Raw genomic sequence first — 23,350 nt, 5'->3', positions numbered from 1 at the left:
CGCCCGCATAATTGTTTAATTGATTTCACAAATTCACCATTATCAGCTCCTCCAACTCTCCAGGGCCCCAGAGACCAAATCCAGCATCACCACCACCACCACCACGTTCATTCTTTCGCTTCTTTGTCAAGGACTCTGTCAAGGTCACCACAACACACTCGCCGTGTTTTCATATCTGTGGCAGGAGAGGTATTCCCAGATGTGCTCGTCTTCCCTGGTTACTAGTTCTTCTAGCTGGCAGAGCAAGAGGTCCTCAGTTTGATATATTTGAAAAATACGGCACTATCCATACGATATGCGGTTAATTTCTTGTTTTCATGATTACCAGTATTTAAATGTAACTGTAGTGGTAATTATAATAATTGTACAGTGCCATATTTTTTTAAGCAAATTAAACTTTTTCATTGTAAAATTCAAACATTTAATTCACAAATATCTCAATACAGCAATGTATTTAGATTACACAACACGTTGAACATTATTCAAATAGCACAATTTATATTGTTGCGGCAGCATTACAATTATTATAGCAGTCACATAATTGCCATTCATTGCAGTGATGTGCAAGCTATTACGGATGGAACACAACGATAAAAGTCTGCACTTTTACTCAGCAGGGACTTGCATTCAACCAAACACCTTCCCCTGATTTGCATCACAATTTTCCCTTCGCATGGCGGTCTCCCTGTTTCAGGTCACTTGTGTAGTGCTTAATTAAATCACCGGGTATCATTAGCAGGGCTGCATATATTTGCATGCATAATCACGGAATGGATTAGGCAAGGCCTCCACAGGTCAGTCGTTATTCTCTCCGCACCTCGGTTTTTGTGATGATGTGTGCATTGTGTGGGGTGGGCGTGCGTGTGTGCGTATGTATGTGTGTATTTGCGTATGGGGAGCGGTAGTGTAGCGGTTAGCGCGCTGCGCTACGAAACAGGCTCACCCGAGTTCGATTCCCGCTCAAGGCCAATCACCAGTGACGTTTATCTGCACTGGTGCTGGGCCACCCCTAGGTCGACTCAGCCCCAAATTAGTATTTGGTGCGGTGTGTAAACATCACCACTGGGGAGACAAAGGCGGTCGGGCGTGGTGCTGGCCAACCACCCCCTCGTATGCCGTGTCGGCCTTCATGCAGTGAGGGAAAATAATATTTGATCCCCTTCTGATTTTGTACGTTTGCCCACTAACAAAGAAATGATCAGTCTTTAATTTTAATGGTAGGTTTATTTGAACAGTGAGAGACAGAATAACAACAACAAAATTCAGAAAAACGCATGTCAAAAATGTTATGAATTGATTTGCATTTTAATGAGGGAAATAAGTATTTGACCCCTCTGCAAAACATGACTTAGTACTTGGTGGCAAAACCCTTGTTGGCAATCACAGAGGTCAGACGTTTCTTGTAGTTGGCCACCAGGTTTGCACACTTCTCAGGAGGGATTTTGTCCCACTCCTCTTTGCAGATCTTCTCCAAGTCATTAATGTTTCGAGGCTGACGTTTGGCAACTCGAACCTTCAGCTCCCTCCACAGATTTTCTATGGGATTAAGGTCTGGAGACTGGCTAGGCCACTCCAGGACCTTAATGTGCTTCTTCTTGAGCCACTCCTTTGTTGCCTTGGCCGTGTGTTTGGGGTCATTGTCATGCTGGAATACCCATCCACGACCCATTTTCAATGCCCTGGCTGAGGGAAGGAGGTTCTCACCCAAGATTTGACGGTACATGGCCCCGTCCATCGTCCCTTTGATGCGGTGAACTTGTCCTGTCCCCTCCTCCATGTTTGACGGTGGGGATGGTGTTCTTGGGGTCATAGGCAGCATTCCTCCTCCTCCAAACACGGCGAGTTGAGTTGACGCCAAAGAGCTCCATTTTGGTCTCATCTGACCACAATACTTTCACCCAGTTGTCCTCTGAATCATTCAGATGTTCATTGGCAAACTTCAGACGGGCATGTATATGTGCTTTCTTGAGCAGGGCGGCCTTGCGGGCGCTGCTGGATTTCAGTCCTTCACGGCGTAGTGTGTTACCAATTGTTTTCTTGGTGACTATGGTCCCAGCTGCCTTGAGATCATTGACAAGATCCTCCCGTGTAGTTATGGGCTGATTCCTCACCGTTCTCATGGTCATTGCTACTCCACGAGGTGAGATCTTGCATGGAGCCCCAGGCGGAGGGAGATTGACAGTTCTTTTGTGTTTCTTCGATTTGCGAATAATCGCACCAACTGTTGTCACCTTCTCACCAAGCTGCTTGGCAATGGTCTTGTAGCCCATTCCAGCCTTGTGTAGGTCTACAATCTTGTCCCTGACATCCTTGGAGAGCTCTTTGGTCTTGGCCATGGTGGAGAGTTTGGAATCTGACTGATTGATTGCTTCTGTGGACAGGTGTCTTTTATACAGGTAACAAGCTGAGATTAGGAGCACTCCCTTTAAGAGTGTGTTCCTAATCTCAGCTCGTTACCTGTATAAGAGACACCTGGGAGCCAGAAATCTTTCTGATTTAAGGGGGTCAAATACTTATTTCCCTCATTAAAATGCAAATCAATTTATAACATTTTTGACATGCGTTTTCCTGGATTTTTGTGTTGTTATTCTGTCTCTCACTGTTCAAATAAACCTACCATTAAAATTATAGACTGATCATTTATTTGTCAGTGGGCAAACGTACAAAATCAGCAGGGGATCAAATACTTTTTTCCCTCACTGTAGGTGTTCGTTAACAGCACTTGTCCCAACAGTCTGTTAAGGCTACACGGGGGAGATTTGTCTTTGTTCGCGTGTATGTGTGTGTTTTGAAATAATGTAATAAAATACAATAGACCTTTCAGAGCTGTTGATGGCTAACTCAAAGCAAAGCCAGTCTATTAACACCCACCTACACACAATACACTGTACAAACAATGCCTCGGTTGTGCATAGCGGGTGTAATTATCATCTGCGGGAGCCTTTATGATTATGATTATTGTTATATAACGGTATTTCTTTGTGGTTAAGCAAATTTTAAAATGCGGTGTTTTGTTACAAATGGTACGTGGGATAAAAGAATGGTTGCATGTAGGGATTTGGCCTTTACACACTGATTCATAAAGGCAAGATGCTTTTCATAATGCGGGAAATGGCCAGTCCGTTAAACATTACAAGTGTCATCAGAGCTTCGGGGGAAAATGTGATTGTAAGCGAAATTGTAATTAATTCCAGTTGGAGAATTATTCCAGGTGCAGTGAGTAATGCGTCAGTTTTATTGTGAGCAAATTGTAATTTATGACAATGGTTTAAACTTTTCAAGTAATTGCAATTCCAATTAAGAATGTGTAATTGTGGTTGTGACCCTTTGTATTCAGTGTGGCTGACCCAAATCCTAAATGTCGAGATTATTTTTTTTTGTTACGTAGATTTGTGCTTGCAGAACGGTCATGCAGCTGTTGTAAAACAGGAATTTATTTCTCTTTTTACTTGTCAGCTGAAAACATAATGGTATGAAAAAGGGCACACTTATATTTGAGTTAAGGCACAGTTTACACGATATATATATATTTTTTTTAAATCACAAGTCTATAGCATGGAGCAGAATTTAAACAGTGGGCGGACGTGGATAGGACTCGTACAATTGTTCGTCTGCTGGCATAAAAAAAAAATTATATGTTACTCGTTCACATTTGTCACGCTTGCCGGTGATCTTCTGCTTCTTCGTGGGATATTTTAGAAAGTAAAATAGTCTTCCATTCAGTGAGCGAGCGGAACATGCGGAGGAGAGCTTTGCGTCTTTGTCACAAGGACTGAGCCAGGGCCGATGAAAATCCTGGGTTTAAATCCCAGGATTTAAGATTAAACCAGATTATAAAGCTGCAAAATGTTCATTGTCTCAGCATTGCTAACAATGACCGCACACACATTTTTTTTACCCACATTTCCCATTGTCAAAATTCCTGATGAGGTTCGGACGAATGGGCATTGAGACGTTTAAGATATTATGAATATTTGTTTTTAAGAAGAGGGATCCAAATGTTGTCCAAACACATTGACAACCAGACATTTGGGCATTGGTATATCATCCAGATGGTACATTTGGGTAAAAGTATGTGCAGTGCTTAATATAAGCCAGAAAACCCCAGAACACTAGTCCATGAATTATTTTTTCTTTATTATTTTTTGAATTATAATTTAATTTTAAACCTGTGCATATGGTTATAGAAATATACCATACAATAAAGTATGATTCTAATGGATATTAATACATTATTACCCTTGTGGTAGTGCCTTATGCTTAATAATCCCTTTTCCAAGCCAGCTTCTGCAGCGTTCATGGATATACCGAGTGAGACATTCATCCCTGGGAATATTCTGTTCAAAACAAACTTGAAAGATGTAAACATTTGCTTACAAGATTTCAATGCGAAAAAACTAGAAGACCTCTTTTGTCGATGTGTTTGTGTCCGTGAATGTGTGGCTCAGGGGGGCGTTCGTGATAGTGGTCGTGAGGTCTGAGCACGGAAGTAAGGGGGTGGGGGGGGGCTTTGCTGTACCATTGTGAGCTTGAGAATAACACGATGTAACACAATTTTTGTTCCTGGGTAGTAAATGTTATTTCGTAATTGCTCATGCCTAAAAAGTATATAAAATTGATATTGGATATAGGAATAGGTTTTACCCTTTTAACTGGCACAAAAACTGACACCTTTATTCAAGGCATCATGTTTGCAATAACCACAACACAAGCAGTCAAAATGCAAACAAAAATGACAACTCTGATAATAATATGCACTGTCCTTGAATTTGATTGGTCCACACCCGAGACAGCTTTTCTTAGAGCCTAGTCGCCATTGGTGTTGGACCAGAAGACGCCAAAAGGCGTACAACTCAAAAACAGCGCACTATCAGAGTATTGAGGGCTGTTTTTGAGTTGTACGCCTTTTGGCGTCTTCTGGTCCAACACCAATAGAGACTAGGCTCTAAGAAAAGCTGTCTCGGGTGTGGACCAATCAAATTCAAGGACAGTGCATATTATTATCAGAGTTGTCTTTCTTGTTTGCATTTTGACTGCTTGTGTTGTGGTTATTGCAAACATGATGCCTTGCATAAAGGTGTCAGTTTTTGTGCCAGTTGAAAGGGTAAAACCTATTCCTATATCTTGTTTCTGGCAAAGGAGGTCTCATAATGTAAATGCTCACCCCGAGCCCTCAATACTCTGATAGTGCGCTGTTTTTGAGTTGTACGCCTTTTGGCGTCTTCTGGTCCAACACCAATAGAGACTAGGCTCTAAGTAAAAGCTGTCTCGGGTGTGGACCAATCAAATTCAAGGACAGTGCATATTATTATCAGAGTTGTCTTTTTTGTTTGCATTTTGACTGCTTGTGTTGTGGTTATTGCAAACATGATGCCTTGCATAAAGGTGTCAATTTTTGTGCCAGTTAAAAGGGTAAAACCTATTCCTATATCTTGTTTCTGGCAAAGGTGGTCTCATAATGAAAATTGATATTATTCCCCACAAACTATGCTTTTGTGATCAGGATAGTGATATTTTGAAATGTACCTATTTTCAATGAGAAAACAAGCGAATGTGTGTCTTTTCGTTCACATAAAGTCATAAAAAAACAACATATGAATCTAAAGTAAAATGTATTTATACTAAAGTAACACAAAACTGACTACAAAATATTTAAAAGTGAGTAGTTTTTCGAGATTTACGATTAAACTGTAAATCACTTTCACGAATCAGCCCCCAAATGTAGTCTCCCATCATGTTCTCGTTCTACTGTCCTTGGTAGCGGCGTTGAAAGTCCAGTATATCCTGGTGGAAGCGCTCGCCTTGCTCCTCCGAGTACGCTCCCATGTTCTCCTTGAATGTATCAAGATGAGCATCAAGGATATGGACTTTGAGGGACATCCTACAGCCCATTGTGCCATAGTTCTTCACCAGTCCCAACCAGCTCCACATAGTTTTCGACCTTGTGCATGCCCGGGAAGCCACGAACCACTGCGACAAAGCTGTTCCAAGCCGCTTTCTCCTTACTAGTGAGCTTCTTGGGGAATTCATTGCACTCCAGGATCTTCTTTATCTGTGGTCCGACGAAGACACCGGCTTTGACCTTTGCCTCAGACAGCTTAGGGAAGAAGTCTTCAAGGTACTTGAAGGCTGCCGACTCCTTATCTACGGCTCTGACAAATTGTTTCATAAGGCCCAATTTGATGTGCAGTGGGGGCATCAGCACCTTCCGGGGGTCCACCAGTGGCTCTCCACTTGACGTTGTTCCTCCCCACAGAGAACTCGGTCCGCTGTGGCCAGTCCCGCCTGTGGTAGTGCGCCTTGGTGCCTACATCTTTTTGTATTACTTTAGTATAAATACATGCTCATTTTGATTAATGTGTTGTTTTTTTCTGACTTTATGTGAACGAAAAGACACAAATTCGCCCGTTTTCTCATTAAAAATAGGTACATTATAAAATATCACTGCCCTGGTCACAAAAGCAAAGTTTGTGGGGATTATTAGCCATTTTTTTGTACTTTTGAGGCATAAGCAATTAGGAAATAACACTTAGTACCGGGGAACAATTTTTTTTGAACACTGTAATAATGAACGGCCGACGAATGAATGCAACGAAAACTGTGCGGGCCATGTTCAGCATGCGTATGCTTGGTGCCACCATGTGGGATCACGTGGTAATACAGGCAGCAAACACCGCGTGGGAACTACCGACATCCACACAACGGCAGCAGCAGCAGCTACAACAGCTGCGGGCGTCCAAGCAGTTGACACAAAAGAGTTCCGTTTCATTGTGGGCACAACCTCCGCACCTTGCTATGTTCGGCTCTCGACTGCCAGTGCGGGGTGTGCCTGCAAACCCGTGCTTGATGGCTGGGAACCTATGTGCCTCCACAGACAATTTGGGCTCAAGACGATTGAGACGGAGAGCGTAATAGACGCGGCAGCATAGAAGCACAGCACAACAGTATGTTGTAATGCATCGACCACCGCAAAGTACAGCTGGCGCAGCCGCCTATGGCATGGCATCTTTTCCCTGCTTAGCCTTAGAGATCTTGTTAGATGATATGGTTCGAAGCTCAACTTTGGTTTATATATATCTGTTGAAATATTAAGTTCGAGATTAAACTGTATCGCACTTAGTTGCTCAATATAATGGGTGATATATATTTTGGATTTACTGAATTTTGCGTATGTAGGCCGCCTGGTTTGCTCTCTCTCTCTCTCTTTTAATCGCAGTTCTGTGTCATCTGATTGTGAGCAGGGTCTCCAGTTAATAAAAAATATAGGGCGTATAGTCTCAGTGGGCACTCACCTGGCTCTAAATAAAGTTGTATCTATGGGACATTTATTGGCAGTATCACAATTATGAAAAATATAAGAAAAGGTTTTACCCTTCCTGGCAATAAAACAAGCTGTCAAGATGTCCAAACAACCAAATAGATAGCTTATTGCAAGGCATCACGTTTTGCACTTTGCTTTCGACAACAAACTCAACAACAACAAAAAGGAACTTATTTTCTGGGTCGCGTCTGACTTTTAAAGTAACAGCTTGAGCAACATGGGCAGCCCACACTCCTCACCGCGGGTAGGGCCCTCAGCGATTCACAGTGAGTGGATTTTAGCGGCGGTGGGGAAGGTGGGGGGGGTGGAATCACCCGAGTGGGCACAGTGGCCGCGGCTGATGGCAGGAGCACCTGCCTGGCGCGCGCGCACGCGCTGGACAACCCTGGCCCCGCTCGGTAAACAAATGTCTACGGTTTATATTTAGATGGAGCAGATTGCACGGGGGCCCAGGACGTGGAACCAACCAGCTGGGTTCAGAGGCCTATGGGAACAAATCCGCGCAGCCCGAATGAAAAAGAAAAATACTCTGGAGAGAGGCACAATGGAATTTTACCAGATGTATTTTTTTTTTATTCTGGTGTCCTTGCAGACATCAATTTTTGTTCAAATAAATATCAAAATGTATGAAGGTTTTTACCGTTCACTATTTTAACGTGTACATTTTTTTCTTGGTGCATTATTGGCATCATTTTCATGAGACGTTCAGATATCTCAACAAGCAGTGGGACCACCCTATGTCCGAGAATGGCTGCACAATAATTTTTCACAGAAGCTATTCTGAAAACAACTCTTAAAGTGGCTTGTTCATCTTTACGTAACAGGGAACACACATTTACATTTACTCTGCTATAAGTTTGATGTTTGTCCTGTGACAAACCAAAATGTAAAATTTTCACTGCTGACATTTTCAAAAAAAGAAGATGAAAACGATAATTTTAATATTATGGGTTTTTAGGATGTAGTCATTGGTGAATGGGTCCGAGATCATCAATTCGCTACACTTGACAAGCCTGCTTAATCACGGGTGACTGCATGAATTCAATCCCAGGATTCTATTGGCGCCAGCTCACAGCTCTGATCTCTGAGCCACCCAGCCATCACATTGCAGGAGATTGTTTTACTTGCTCGTACATTAATTGCGATCTAGTGTAATAAGGTGATATTTGTTAATTTGCATTGACACATTGCAGTTAATGCATTGCACTTCCTACCTTATATTTACATACGGTCAAGCAGGTAACCATTAATGCTATACGATTATTTATATTGTAATATATGGTTACTAAAAAATATATCATTCTATTTTCACGCAACTGCGAGTAATTTACTTGCGTTTTGAGCGCAACCGTTTTCTGGGCCATGCTGACATGGGCTAGATGCGTCTGTATGAATTTATGTTGAACTTCGTTCGCGCCGTACGTAACCAATCGTGCTAACCGGAGGTCTGTGCAATGGCACACGGAGCTTGCTGGCTGCATTAAGCCTTGTTCTCCTCTTACAGATACGTCTGGGTCTCTCTGGAGGAGCTCGCCGACACGCCGCCCCACCCTCAACGGGCCCCTCCCGCGCTGCTCCGACTCTCTCAGAGGACGCACCTCTTGACAGAGAGAGCCCTCCAGGGCTCCAGCAGTGACCATGGGTCCCCACAGATCTCCGCTCCTGTTGCTGCTACCCGCCTTTCTGGTACTGCTCCTGCTGCTACTCTGCCACCGAGCCTGCGTGGACGCCAGCGAGTGGTGGTGAGTGCATCGTTAAGACGCCTCGGCACTGATTTTGCCTGCCCAGTGGCCCCCGCGCTTCGTCATGGATTACAGGACTTCGACCGAACTGTAATTATATTAAGGCTAAGAAACCACTGGTTACTGACTCTGTAACGAGCCGACTACATATTAGCAAGCTGCCAAGTAAATTTAAAAGCTTGTCCGTCGGCACAATCAGCATCTGTAACCTTGTTGAAAGGAGAAAATACGGATAAAAAAAAGGCTGTGATTTTTTTTTTCAAATGTCATAACTAAAATGGTGTGGGTGCCCGTTCACCCACAATACCCACGGTGGCTGAGACCCTGCACAACACCTCTGCCACCGCCACCACCACCGGCAGCCGCAGTAGCAGGGGTGAGTTACGAGCCTGCGCCTTTCGTTTATCTTGGGCTCATTGACGCCCGTGGGGTGTTAACTTGACATCCGGCTGTGGCGTGACACTAGCAAGCCACCCGCCAAAGGGAATGTCATTTATTATGCTTGGAAGTATTTCAGAATCGTCGTCGCATGCAAATTTCGAGCAGGGTTTAAAGCCTACCAAGGCATGGGCGGACTCAACTATTTTCACATTTTATCTCGGCAAAACGGTGGTCTAATGCAATGAATAAATTTTGTCATTGGTTTAAAATTTAAACTTTAATATGGAGCCTTGTTTCAATATTACTTTGCATCTCTGTATGCAAGCTCAGGGCTTTGGGTAAACTCATGAACTACAGTTCTCCGAAGGTGATAAAGATGTTGTGCTGTTTATTCAGTAGCCATGGAGATGTATTTTGTTGCTGTTTTCCTACACTTATACCTGATATCTTTTGGATGGTTTAAAAAAACAATTATGCATCCAATTAAATGCTCTGGTTGTATCAACGATATATTCCAGGCTTTTCTAAATGTTTGTAAAACAGGGTACTGCGTTTTTTCTAAGTTTCCGTATTGCAAAATTATGCTTATTTTGGTAGCCATCTAATTTCATATTAGACTACAAACCGCAGAGATAGGTTAACTTATCTTAGGGGTGCATGTAATCCAAAATAAATATCGCGAGTGGTTGTTATTTAAAAAAACGTTGAGGAAAATGTGTTTCACCACCTCTTATACTACACGGGGCACATAGCGTGTAAACTGATACAAAACATTATTCGTCAAGGTACAGACGGGCGTGTTGGTTGCGTCCCATGGCCCCCCACAATTGTGCACTCTAATCACTCTCAGCCTACACATGGCGAGAGATTCTTGTTTCCCCGAGCGCCACGGTGCGATATTTAAGAAGCTTTATATTTCAGGTTGCCGCTCAGCGAATGCGTTCCGATACGTAAGCCCGGCTATTTCAGGTCGCAGGCAGAGGCTGCTGCCTTTCTGCAAGCGTGTTAATATTTCAATGTCTGCCTCCACAAATTGCGCTCAAGTCAGAGGGCTTGCTGTGTACATTCGAGCACGCGAGAAGCACCGAGGGACTAAGGCTTCGTGATCGTATTTGAATGAATTATTCAACGCAGATGCTCTGAATTGTAAACTTATTGACTCCGTGAAAGATGTCATACCCCCCGCCCACCTCCCCCGCCAGTGTTACTCTGTCAAGATCTATTTTTTATATGTATTTATTTGGTAAATGATTTAGCGCGAAATAATGAAAATTGTATTCTCATTGGAATGTGTTGTTAAAGCAGTGATATACAGTAGAGACACTGAATATATGTCCTCATGGTGTGTTTTTATTGTGTACACTGCATATGCTGCCATGGTTATGGTCACCACAATGGACTGGCAATAGAGGTCGCCATTTCGATCTGCCAGCACAACAGTTGTGACAATGGAGCAATTTTCTTAAATCCACCCCCACGTCCAACCACACAGCAGTTAGTCATTCAGCAGAACGCGCGTGGCAGATAAAAGTGTGACTACTCACACGCTGCGCTACGAACCCGGCCACCCGACTTCAATTCCCGCTTACGGCCAACACCCGTGATGATTATCTGAATCGGTTCTGGGGATTCCCTAGGTCGACTCAGCCTAAAATGAGTACCTGATGCAATGTGTAAATATATCCACTGGGGAGACAAATGCGACCGGGCATGGTGCTGGCTACCCACCCCCTCGTGTGCCGTTCCGGTCCTGATAAGTACTCGCTAACAGCACCTGCCCCAACAGTTTGTTAAAGCTATATGGGGAATCTTTGTCTTTGTACTCACACATCAATTACTCATCTTCTTTGGTTCTTTCGGTAAAGTCACGTAGAATGAGAATAAAATAATAAATTGATAAAATACAATAACAATAATATTCTCATGTGAGAATGTGAGAATATTATTGTGTTATTTTATTTTATCAATTTATTATTTTATTCTCATTCTACGTGACTTTACCGAAAGAACCAAAGAAGATGAATCATTGCAGTCACGAAAGCTTTAAATCGAAATCAATTACTCACTTGGCAGTATACACATGAATCATCACCCGCTACTGCCAGAGTAATGCCCCAGGTTACCCTTGCAAATGAGACTATTATGGTCTCTTGTGTTCTCACCTGTTCAAACAAAATACACTTGATCTTGAAGCCTCTTCTAAGGTGTCCGACCAGTATGGAAGAGTAGCACAAATACCCTATAGATCTCTTTCGCCTGTCTCCAATGGAGGTTATACTGCTAGGAACCTCCTGGTTACACCAGCCCACAGGGGATTATTGTGTCCGTCCGTCCGTCGTGCATTCAAAAATGGGAGGGGTGGGGCTGTATGGGAGGGGAGGGTGGGGAGGGGCTGGGTGGGGAGGGTGGGGAGGGGCTGGGTGGGGAGTGTGGGGCTGGGTGGGGCTGGGTGGGGGGTGGGAGGGGTGGGGTTGGGTGGGGAGGGTGGGGAGGGGCTGGGTGCGGCTGGGTGGGGGGTGGGAGGGGTGGAGTTGGGTGGGGAGGGGCTGGTCACTCCGTGGTGCCCTTATAAAACTCAACGTTTAACCTACTCACGCCGGCTTGTGCCCGCCCTCACAGTCGGGCATATTTGCGTAATACACCACGTGGTGCCGCCGTTGACCCTGGCCATTGACCGAGCAACCCAACGTTCCTACCAGCTCCCTCCGCAGGAATGTGTTTCCGCTAAGAGTGTCTTGATGGAGCAGTTGCATGACGGCACCTTTACCATTAAATAAGAATAGCTCAAATACCCTCTCGAGGTTGACTGCTGACCATCTTGACCCCATGTTTCCGTAACGCCCTCCCCTTTGTCGTTCCACGCCCTGCCCGGCAAGGTCGCTGGCCATGAATCCTTTGCAGCGCCCGGAGCTGTACCTGCTGGGAGCACAGCCGCTGTGCTCGCAGCTGGTGGGGCTGTCTCAAGGCCAGCGTAAGCTGTGCCAGCTCTACCAGGACCACGTGGTGCACATCGGGGACGGGGCACGCCTCGCCATCCGCGAGTGCCAGCACCAGTTCCGTAACCGCCGCTGGAACTGCAGCACCGCGGACAGCGACTCCGTCTTTGGGCGGCTCACCCAGATAGGTCAGTCGCTCGCTGACTCAATTTCATCTTCATTCACCCGCTCACCTACTTGCTCACCCACCCAGACACGTACCCTCCCTCCCTTTCACTTACTCACCCACTCACTCACTCTCCCTTTCACCCTCTCACCCACTCACTCACCCCACCATCAACTCGCACTTAGTCACACACCCACCCAAAGAACCACGTACCCATCTGCTCATTCACTCACAAGGCCTCTCACTCACCCTCTCACTCATTCATTCACCCACCACTCACTCACTCATTATTATCATGGAACATCAGAGAGAGACATGGCTTACAATGTCACCTAGCAGAATGGGACTCCCAGCAACCAGCAAAGTCTAATGATTAATCTCCACAGAGATTGTTACAATAAAATTTTCAGACGTCACGATTGGTTTGCCAGTTGTCTCAGCAAAATTGTCAATTGAAGTCACCGTTAGATTATAGTATCAATTCCTACTTTTGTCTAATTTTCACCATTATATTGTATTGTTTCACATTAATATTTATCTTGTTCGTACATCGTTGTTCACTCCATTGACTTGAATGCAAGATTAGTATAAAATGAGCATTCATCATAAATCATACATTTATCACCTACAATTACGTGCACATATATTGTGAAAAAATCAATTCAAATCGATGCATCAATGCATCGATACATGCTAAGGAGCATAAATCATCATGCGATGAGAGTCACTGCATCACGCCCTTTCACGTTCGCTTCTGCGGCTGTCTGGAACGCTCTTCTTTCTGATACTAGGAAGCAATTGGAGCTATGCACTTTCAAATCATTTAGAGTGAAAGCTCATTTCTTTAGAACTGCTTTTTGCGTATAGTTTGTTGTCCTTCTCCTGCATCTTCGGTTAGCACAGTTGGCTACGTACGGTGCGAAAGAAGTTCAACATACATACCTGCCCTTTACCAAGAATACAGTCTGCCTTAAGCTGACTCTTGAAGGTGGCGGAGGGAGCTCGAACGCTTCGTAATGCGGAGCGGGAAAGCGTTCCAGATTCCCTGAGCGAGTATAATTTAGCCAAGCGGTAGTGGCTATGCATGCCTGAAAACGACCTGTATAGCACAGTGGGCCTTACCTTGTAAAGTAAAAAATATTTTACCTTTATATATAGAGGACCATAGAGCTTGGGCAATTGTTGCTACCGGCTAGCCGCGTGGCTGCTGCCTTCCTTCTTGGCTGTGGTTCCTCCTTGCACCTCTGAGTCGTCTCTCTATGGGAGTGAATACCGATCAGCGTGCATTACAAGTCGAAATTATTACACTAAATTGGTCGTTATTATTGGCTGCACTACTGGAGAAGGCATGATGATGAGTAATGAAGTTGCAAATGTGGAGGCACAATAAAGAGAGCCAGAAAACTGGACAAACATCTTAAGGTTTACCCACAAGCCAAATGACTGACATTCCATTTGTCCTGCTAAGTCACGAGATGTTTCCATTAGAAAATTTCACAGCTCGCAATGCACTGCCTGGTATCAGAAATTGGCGCGTATCCTACACTAGAGGTATGCTGCAGGTATACGTTTATTTATGAAACGAATATGCGTTTCTTACGTGTCAAATCAAATATATTTTTATTATTATTCATGAGTTCTGAGGATAAACTCAACTCAGAGAAAACTAAGTTAAATACCGTAATAACTCTTCATTCACGGATTTGTCTTTCGAGAAAAGTGACTATTCGGTTGGAGTTTTTTTTTCTGCGCGCATTTTTCGTTCGACCATTCGCGATTCCGGCAATGTTGCATCACGGATAACGGGCGCGGTCTGTTTACCTGCGCCGGTACGAGTCGTGGATCGCGTCCCCAACACGTTACGTTGCGTGCAACGCGCGGGCAGGGAGCCGCGAGACGGCGTTCGCCTACGCCGTCTCGGCGGCGGGCGTGGTGAACGCGGTGGCGCGCGCGTGCCGCGAGGGAGAGCTGGCCACGTGCGGCTGCAGCCGGGCGGCGCGTCCGCCTGACCTGGAGCGCGACTGGCTGTGGGGCGGCTGCGGCGACAACCTCGAGTACGGCTACCGCTTCGCCAAGGAGTTCGTGGACGCGCGCGAGCGCGAGCAGCACTACGCGCGCGCCTCCGCCGAGAACGCGCGCGCTCTCATGAACCTGCACAACAACGAGGCGGGCCGCCGGGTGAGTCCGATGCTCTGTGGGTAATTGCCCCTTGTCGTCGTCGTCGTCGTTGTTGTTGTTGTTTACTCAACTGTCCACCCATCTCTTTTTTTGCGTTTAGTTTGTTGTCCTTCTCCTGCACCTCTAATTCGCACGGTTTGGCTACGTACGGTGTGAAATAAGTTCAACATACATGTACGTAGCCAGTCGCTTTCAACCACCCGTACACTCACCACCCACCCACTGATTCATTACCCACCACTCACCCACCCACCCACATACTTACCCACCCACCCATCCACTCACCACCCACCCATCCACCCCATCCACTCACCACCCACCCACTGATTCATCACCCACCCACTCACCCACCCACCCAGGAGCTAAATGTCAATGTCGAGGTCTGCCAGCTACGACAAGAGGGCTTCAGGCGAGAGAGTTCGTGTAGTTTTTCAATTGCTCTGTTGAAGGAGTGCAGAACACACTGGTTTACAATACGGTCCATAGCAATAGTAATGCGTTACTGATCACAAGCCAAATACCCCCACAAAAATTATACTACTTGCCTCTTGACTACTACAAAAATACAACGCAGGACATGTGTGGTGGTGGTGGTATTGACACGCGCACACACCAACGCCGGCTAACTCCCATTACTTACCTGTGCGGGGCGGTTGTGACACACCCCTAGCCGGGGCCCCTCTCGAGGAGAGGGGGATGTGGTGCTACGATCCCTCGGAACCCCTCCCCTCTCGAGGGGAGGGGGATGTGGTGCTACGATCCCTCGGAACCCCTCCCCTCTCGAGGGGAGGGGTTCCGAGGGGAGGGGGATGTGGTGCTGGAATCCCACAGAACCCCCGCCCCTCGGTGGGAAATCGTATAAAAGACGGGAGCTCGAGAGCGGGAGGCAGTTGGGAAGGAGTCAAGAAGAAGAAGAACCAGTTGAAGACTGAAGACCAGCTAGCCAGACCCTGGGACTCCTCTGGATCGCTGCCCTTCTAATGGCCGGACAGAGCAAGCCAGTGGTGCGACCCCAGAGCCGCGAAGGTCGATGTCCTTCTAAGGGCCGAATTCGGGTGGCTGGTGGTCGGGACCTGTGCCTTGGCTGGGCCAGGTCAGATGGTCTCCTTGAGAGGAGGGGTGTGAAGATAGGTGGGAGCTAGCTTGGGAATACTTCCCTTGAGAGAACGGGTGAAGGGGCTGCTACCTCTTCGAGTATAAGCTGTATATCCTTAAGTGTAAATAAACGCGTGTTGCCTCAAGTCCGACCGTCCCTGTCGTCACTACACATGTATCAGGCGCCTCTTGTAAAACCAACAGAGTTATATATCTCTGGTTAAACAAAATGCATTCATTAACAGTGATACATTACTGATCACACTGTTGTTGCTGATATTATTGACAACTCCAGCAAAACGGTGTGGTATAGAGAGGCCAACTGAACCGCAAAAGAGATAATTTCCCAGGTGCTGAGTTTCCTGTTCGAAATAATAATAATAAAACAACTCAACACGTTCGCTAATAACGCGGCCTTTAAAGGAGAAATGTATATACTGTATATAATCGGCAACGTTTTGGGCAAGGTCCCTTCTTCATAACGAAGGCAGTGTTATTGACGAATGTGTGTGTTGTATATATGTTCTGGTGTACCACTTCCAAATGCAGCAGCATCACCAAATCACGCTCGTTCCTTTCTCAGTCCGCTTGTCCTGGTGAGGGTCGCGGCGGCAACACGTTGAGTAGGGCGGTCCAGACCTCCCTTTATTATTATTCCTCGGCTCATGAACCCAGAAAAGGCTTACCGAGTCCCCACTATTTTTCCGGAGGGATTTTGCTAAGTTTTTGCAGTAGGGGGCGACGATCTCTGTGTTTCTCAATCAACTGAATTGCGATTAATTTTACAAATTGAGACCATTCGTATTAGGACGCTGGCACATAATATTATACAACTAGTGTCGTTGGTCGTCATACAACGGGTTGATAAAAAAAAGATTCAATGAAAAAGACTCAAATGTAAAAATTGTATTGAAGTTATTTAATCAAACATTTCTTTATATATCACATTTGGTGTAAATTGATGATCATCTCTCAAAGGTTTACCTTGAGATGAATTTTGTTGAGTCAGCACTAACGAATCGCTAGACGTGTACCATTGCATAATCTCTTTTTGGGGTTGAGATTTCGTATTTGCATTGCAATGGTTCCTTTTTTCTAAAACGAATTCATGAGGTGGCATTCCCGGAAGGTGTTAGTGGAGTGGTGCAAGAAATTCTACTGGATAATGATTTGGACGTTACTCGGATCTACGTAGCCTACCCAACGTTACATACAGCGTTACAGTGTCAGGCACTAAGCACAGATCATCAAAACTACATGTAGATTTCTGGAGAAAATGTATTATTCTTGTAACAAACTAATATTCAGTTACAATTTTTTTAATATATATAATCCTCTCATGAAAAAAACCAAAACAAATATTTTCAATTGCATGAAAATCCACGTAGCCTACCCAGCGGGTACACACATCGTACAGTGTCAGGCGTTAGGCACAGATCACCAACTCTGTGTGTATAATGAAAGCATCATTTACAATGCATGCAAATCGTCGTTGATGCCTGAAATGAGTGGCATTGTTTTCGAGTGTAAACCATCTCCCCTTTTCCAAAACGGTTAGCTGGGTGCACGACTGACAACAACAGATCTTCGTTTTTGTTGCTTCACCTGCTATTAGCACGAGGCCCGTCAACATGCAACGTTGAGCCAGCCTTGGCATGCAATTGAACCCGTTGGACCAACGTTTGCCCAACGTTCCATTGTTTCCTGGGCGCACAGGATTACAAGCCCAGACCGCTGCGTTCCGACGTCACGTTCCAAATTTGTCGAATTAAAACACATTTTCTTGCAAATTACCAGGTTGGAATTATACTTATAAATTATCGCCCCCACCCCCCGTACTGCGACAATTTGGCAGGACCATCCTGAAAAAGAGCCGTGAGACTCAGTGAGACTTTCCTGAGAAAACAAGCAGAAAAATATTAGTATAACGTCCGAATGAGACCATAATTGTAACATGTATGTTACTATATGTTGAACTTCTTTCGCACCGTACGTAACCAAGCGTGCAAATCGAAGGTGCGGATATGATATGTTTGTTCATACACTGAAACAAAAAATACCCTAAGTAAGCCGATAATACGTATCAAAACATGCAGTCGTAACGTGTCATCAATTCATATCATTACCTGATTATTGCCCAACAGAGGTGTCAATACAGTGCGATAGGGGGTGACGGGTCCGCTACAAAGTGCATAGCTGGGATCTCCGTTGGCTATTGCCAATTGTGAGGAGAGCTTAAAGTGAGTGGGACCGCATAAGGATTAAAGGACGCTCTCTAAACCCACAACTCTGATTGGCCAATCGAGGCCTTTATACAAACGTCCCAAAATAGGACCACAGAGCTTGGGTTCTGGCTGCCATCCTACTTTGCTTGTCTGTGGCTTCCGGTGCTTGTAAATAAGTCTATCACTCCCTGAGAGTGAATGCTAACTGTGCAAGTTACACATTCTGAATTATTAGTACGATACAGTATTACAGAAGAGCAACACTATCGCAATATATTGGGAAGACGTACAGTACTCAACATTGTTCAACAGGGGAGAGCCTTACACGGTTACGTATATACTGCGGTGTTTTTGATCATACAGAACTGCACCCTGCAGAAACTACTTAAGTCCACTGATGGCTAAAGGCCCTACAGGCAACGTCATTTGCAGCGATTGTTTTGGCCATATTTGCCCAGTTGGTGAAGGTGGATCCCAGAACCGATTTAGAATTAACTTGATACTGATGTTGACCGTCTAATACGAAGATAACTTTAATCATGAACAAACATTTATCGTGGGTCATTTACAGAAAATGTTCAATCATCAACTCAATACATTCCAAAACGTATTCATGACTCTCAAGACAAAACATTATGAATAGTGCACCACGGGACAGTGCACGCCTTGTCTCTTATTGAATGCATGTGCTGTGGACAATGTCTGTAGGTGCCTCTGTAAGGCTAGCTTGCAGGGCAGAGCGCATGAATTCATGCTTTGAGCACTGGGAGCCTCTACGGGAAAAGTGCACAATGACACGCTCCGAGTTAATCAGTTCCTCGTGTGGATACAATGTGAATTTGTGCGTGAATTGCAAACGCCGAGGGGTAATGACGAACAGCTGGGGGGGGGGGGTGGGGGGCTTTGAATCGGGCATTGTGGTGAGCGAGAGCGGAGATGACGGCCGGTAAAGTTCCTTTCCAAACATTAGCGAGTGGATGGATGCAGCTTCAGCAGTGGCCCATTTAGCAAAAATGCAAATAATTACAGACTTTGTAGCTGGCTTAAATTATTCATGGAAATATGCTTTATAGTACTACTATTTCATGCATTTCTTTTTTTCGAGCATGGTAATAACGTATTCTGGGTTTCCTTCAGTCACATGTTTGGAATACGGTCAATAGAAAAGTGACAGGACATTTGCCGCATGTTTCCACTCTCATACAATAATGCCTCGGCGCAATGTTCATGTTTTCCCCCTTCTAAATGGCTCGAGAGCATTTGTTTCCCTCTCCTCCGTAATCCACCTCGATGCCCTCTCCCTTCTCTCCCCCGGCCCTCCCCCCGGCCCTCCCCAAAAAAAAAAACTCCCTAAACCCTCGGGCGCGACAACCACCCCTCCACCCCCGCCAGGCCGTCTACCGCTTGGCGGACGTGGCTTGCAAGTGCCACGGCGTGTCGGGCTCGTGTTCGCTCAAGACGTGCTGGCTGCAGCTCGCCGATTTCCGCAAGGTGGGCAAGGAGCTCAAGGAGAAGTACGACAGCGCGTCGGCCGTGCGCCTGGGACGCCGCGGCAACCTGGAGCCGGCCAGCCGCAAGTTCAGCCCGCCGTCCGTCGACAATCTGGTGCACGTGGACGCGAGCCCGGACTACTGCGTGCGCAACGAGACGACGGGCTCGCTGGGCACGGCAGGCCGCTCGTGCAACAAGACGTCGGAGGGCATGGACGGCTGCGAGCTCATGTGCTGCGGCCGCGGCTACGACCACTTCAAAGCGACCGTGGTGGAGCGCTGCAACTGCAAGTTCCACTGGTGCTGCTACGTCAAGTGCAAGAAGTGCACGTCGGTCGTGGACAGGTTCGTGTGCAAATAGCGGCGGTGGCCGTTTTGGGCTCCGTTCCTCGCTCATTTTCGGACTTCCTCCACCTCCTCGCCGCAACCGCCACCCGACTCCCAAACATGACCCCCCCCCCCCCAAAAAAAAAAAACTGCCTTCCCCCGACAACCCCACCACCCTGCCCGCCATTCCCCACCGCTCTGCGTAACCCACGACCGCCACTCTGGAGCAACTGGAGCAGAACAGCGCAGGAGAGGGGAAAGAAAAAAATCTCGAAGACTGATGTTGTTCTTGAGCGCTCGCTCCCGTACAAGCAACTGAAGCAAATCTGAGAGAGAAAACCCCAGCAGGCAGCTTGAGTGAGCTTGCGCACACGTGCCTCTTAACTGCTGGATCGCGGCTGTGCTCGTCATGGATGGACATTGCGAGTTGCAACGTGGGAGCGGATATTTGAGCACTGGCACGTGAAAAAAAGTTTTCGTTTGAGAAGTAAGAAGAGGGGAAAAAAGACTTTTTTATTTAATTGCGGCCAGGTGCATTCACAGAAATACACAACGAGTTGGGGGGTTTTTTTGGTCATGTTTGTACCCCATCAGTGGACAAACTTGCAATGAGATGGTTGTCCTTAATTTTTCAAAAGCTGGAAAATGCTTCGAAATAAATGGGTATATATGTATTGCCCATTGTAACTGAAAATGTTTAAATGGTAGGTTGACAAACCAAAGAACATTCTCTGCTTTTTTTACATAAACTGTTTGTAAAGCTGAACTATCATATTAAGTAATTAAACAATCTATTAAATATATATTCTAGCATAGACCAAAGCCTTATTTTCTAAAGTGAAACGGTACGGTGGTATATGAAACGTTCCTAGATTTATTTCACTTAATAGACCAGAAGAGAATCCCGAATCGTTTTGCATCCCCATACCAAACAGCAATAGCTGGCATTGGACTCAACACAACACCGCGTTAATAAAATCTACCCTGTGTGCCTTTGTAAATAATACGGTTCTGAGGATGATGCCTTTCCTTGACTTGCACTGGGGTAGCCAGCACTTCTCGCTGTTGCGTGATAAACTTTGTTAGTTCCTCGGGAATTGTGTAATTTTGTGCTATCGGGGCTTGCAAGACACGGTTGTGGTCCTTTGTGGTTTATGTTTTTTCCCCCCATTTTTTCACGCGCACACACCCTTCCAGCGCCCTCTACGAGACAAACCGGGCAAACACGAAACACGTTATAAAGTAATGGCAACCGTTATTGCATCGCAAAGAATTGACGCGGCGAATTTCATTTTATTGGGTTGTTCATCTTCTTCGGTTCTTTCGGTAAAGTCACGTAGAATGAGAATAAAATAACAAAATAAAACAAAATTCTCACGACGTTTCGGCCACAACACAAGTGGCCTTCTTCAGGTGAAAGGAACAGACCTGTCGGGACGACAGAGCTACAATGAACGCTGCTAAGATTCGCAGCGTCTTTTAAGCTGGTTGAGATAAGTGAGGCACCTTGACAAAGGGGTTTACATATCAAACAGGATAATTTAGCATTGAAACAGTTGAGGGATTAGCTTGTGACTGTTCACAGAAATAGCTATGTTAAAGTCACCCAGTGCATGGACGCCAAAGGGGCTGCAACAGCTCAACTATCATACAGTAAACCGATGTGAAAAAAAACTGTATGATAGTTGAGTTGTTGCAGCCCCTTTGGCGTCCATACACTAGGTGCCTCTGTGGATGTGTAGGCTTTGACTTTAACATAGCTATTTCTGTGACCAGTCACAAGCTAATCCCTCAACTGTTTCAATGCTAAATTCTCCTATTTGATATGTAAACCCCTTTGTCAAGGTGCCTCACTTCTCTCAACCAACTTAAAAGACGCTGCGAATCTTAGCAGCGCTCATTGTAGCTCTGTCGTCCCGACAGGTCTGTTCCTTTCACCTGAAGAAGGCCGCTTGTGTTGTGGCCGAAACGTCGTGAGAATTTTATTTTATTATTTTATTATTTTATTCTCATTCTACGTGACTTTACCGAAAGAACCAAAGAAGATGAATCCTTGCAGTCACGAAAGCTTTAAATCGAAATTTATTGGGTTGTTGTTGGGTTTTTTTCTCGGAGACAATTGTTCAACTTGGAAACTCAGATTGATTTCATTAACAAGGCCCGTTCTGCCTATATGTGTACGTGTAAGACCCATTGCAAGCTCTCCCCCCCACTCCCTTGTTTAAAGCTTGGATGATGGAATTGTGCCAATAATGGGTTAGGCCTGCCACTGCATGTTAAGTGCATTTTATTTATTTGTTTAATAAGTATGCATTCAAAGTACAGTAATAACGTGTTTGACAAGACACCCATTAAATGGGTGATGGAAACGTACAGCACCGTACGCCTATCCACCGTTGATTTACAGACGCACATTTATTTTTAATAATGCATGTAACCGTTTATTTATTTATACGTGGATTCATTGTGGTCACCTTTAACGCTACAAATGTATAATTTCTTATCTATATTTTGGATACTTGTCGAAAATAAAGGCGGCAGTAGGATACGATTTAGACTGGACGACATTAACGGGACTGTACATCGTCATAGCTCACAGCGGCACACAACTTAAAGGATATGCCAAAAGATGCAGCATTGTGGAGCATGAATAAATTGTTTTGGCAAATAAATAAATATAGCTACTTATTGACCCAACCCATGGCTGTGTGACAGTCAGGAATTTATTTCTGTAGTGTAAATGCTTGTGGTGTGTGGAGTTTGATGGTGGACAAAATGCACGGTAAGAAATTACAGTATTAGGCTTGTGGATGATGATGGTGGTGGTAAGTGTGTGAACTGTTTTCCTTCTATGATACTCTACGGCCATTTGTTAATCCATTACTGGATGAGAGCCTCCCAATGCCATGTTGGTCAATGAGGGCAGCAGCGGTTAATGAGTGACCACCCTCGGACCACCCATAAAGGTAGGGGAGGGTCTGCCCGCTAGAGTACGGTAGTCCACATCTCAACTGGTATCTCAACTGATCCCACTCACCAATTGCTATTGGCCAAGGCTGGAAATCAAACTCTGGTCGTAGGGTGCATAGTGCAGTGAGCGAACCACCGCTCTGCCACATGTACAGCCCTTTGTCAATCCACTGCTGAATGAAGGCCTCCACACGGTATGTTGGTCACGGGTGGTTGATTGTTCACCATCCTGGTCTGTGTGGGTTAGTGAATGCCGTCGGGAAGCATAGACACAGGACGATGGAATATCGTGCCCCACCCTCTGTTTGGCCACACTCTAAACGTATATATTTAATACCATGATCATTTGGCATTGCGGCTTGGACCATGCATCACGTGGTGTGCATGGTTGAAGCTGCGTATATAAAAAAAAAATATCTCTGGGTCTTCACAAACGAATCTGGGTCCTTGGAAGAGACTCTGCTGTGAAGTTCAGTGCACACAAGTGGACTTCCATAAGTTTGCTGCATGCTACAAACA

General features: G+C 45.4%; 1 protein-coding gene across 3 annotated transcripts in view; it reads left to right on the top strand.

The window, feature by feature from the left end:
• The window catches only part of LOC116949348 (protein Wnt-5b-like), a 51,487-nt gene extending 28,929 nt beyond the window's left edge, over window positions 1-22,558 (top strand). For all 3 annotated transcript variants that reach the window (XM_076072067.1, XM_032966558.2, XM_032966557.2), the window contains exons 3-6: window positions 8,826-9,063; window positions 12,321-12,568; window positions 14,432-14,724; window positions 19,437-22,558. In XM_076072067.1, the coding sequence (XP_075928182.1) occupies window positions 8,960-9,063; window positions 12,321-12,568; window positions 14,432-14,724; window positions 19,437-19,895 (1,104 nt within the window). In that variant the 5' untranslated portion in view covers window positions 8,826-8,959 and the 3' untranslated portion in view covers window positions 19,896-22,558. The remainder of the gene's footprint in view (window positions 1-8,825; window positions 9,064-12,320; window positions 12,569-14,431; window positions 14,725-19,436) is intronic.
• Window positions 22,559-23,350: the final 792 nt, after the last annotated feature.

Source organism: Petromyzon marinus, chromosome 36 (genome assembly GCF_048934315.1).
Source record: "Petromyzon marinus isolate PM22_M1 ecotype Great Lakes invasive population chromosome 36, UKy_Petmar_22M1.pri1.0, whole genome shotgun sequence".
Taxonomy (NCBI): domain Eukaryota; kingdom Metazoa; phylum Chordata; class Hyperoartia; order Petromyzontiformes; family Petromyzontidae; genus Petromyzon; species Petromyzon marinus.
The sequence above is the reverse complement of the archived record's forward strand: the minus strand, read 5'-3'. Positions and strand labels throughout refer to the sequence as shown.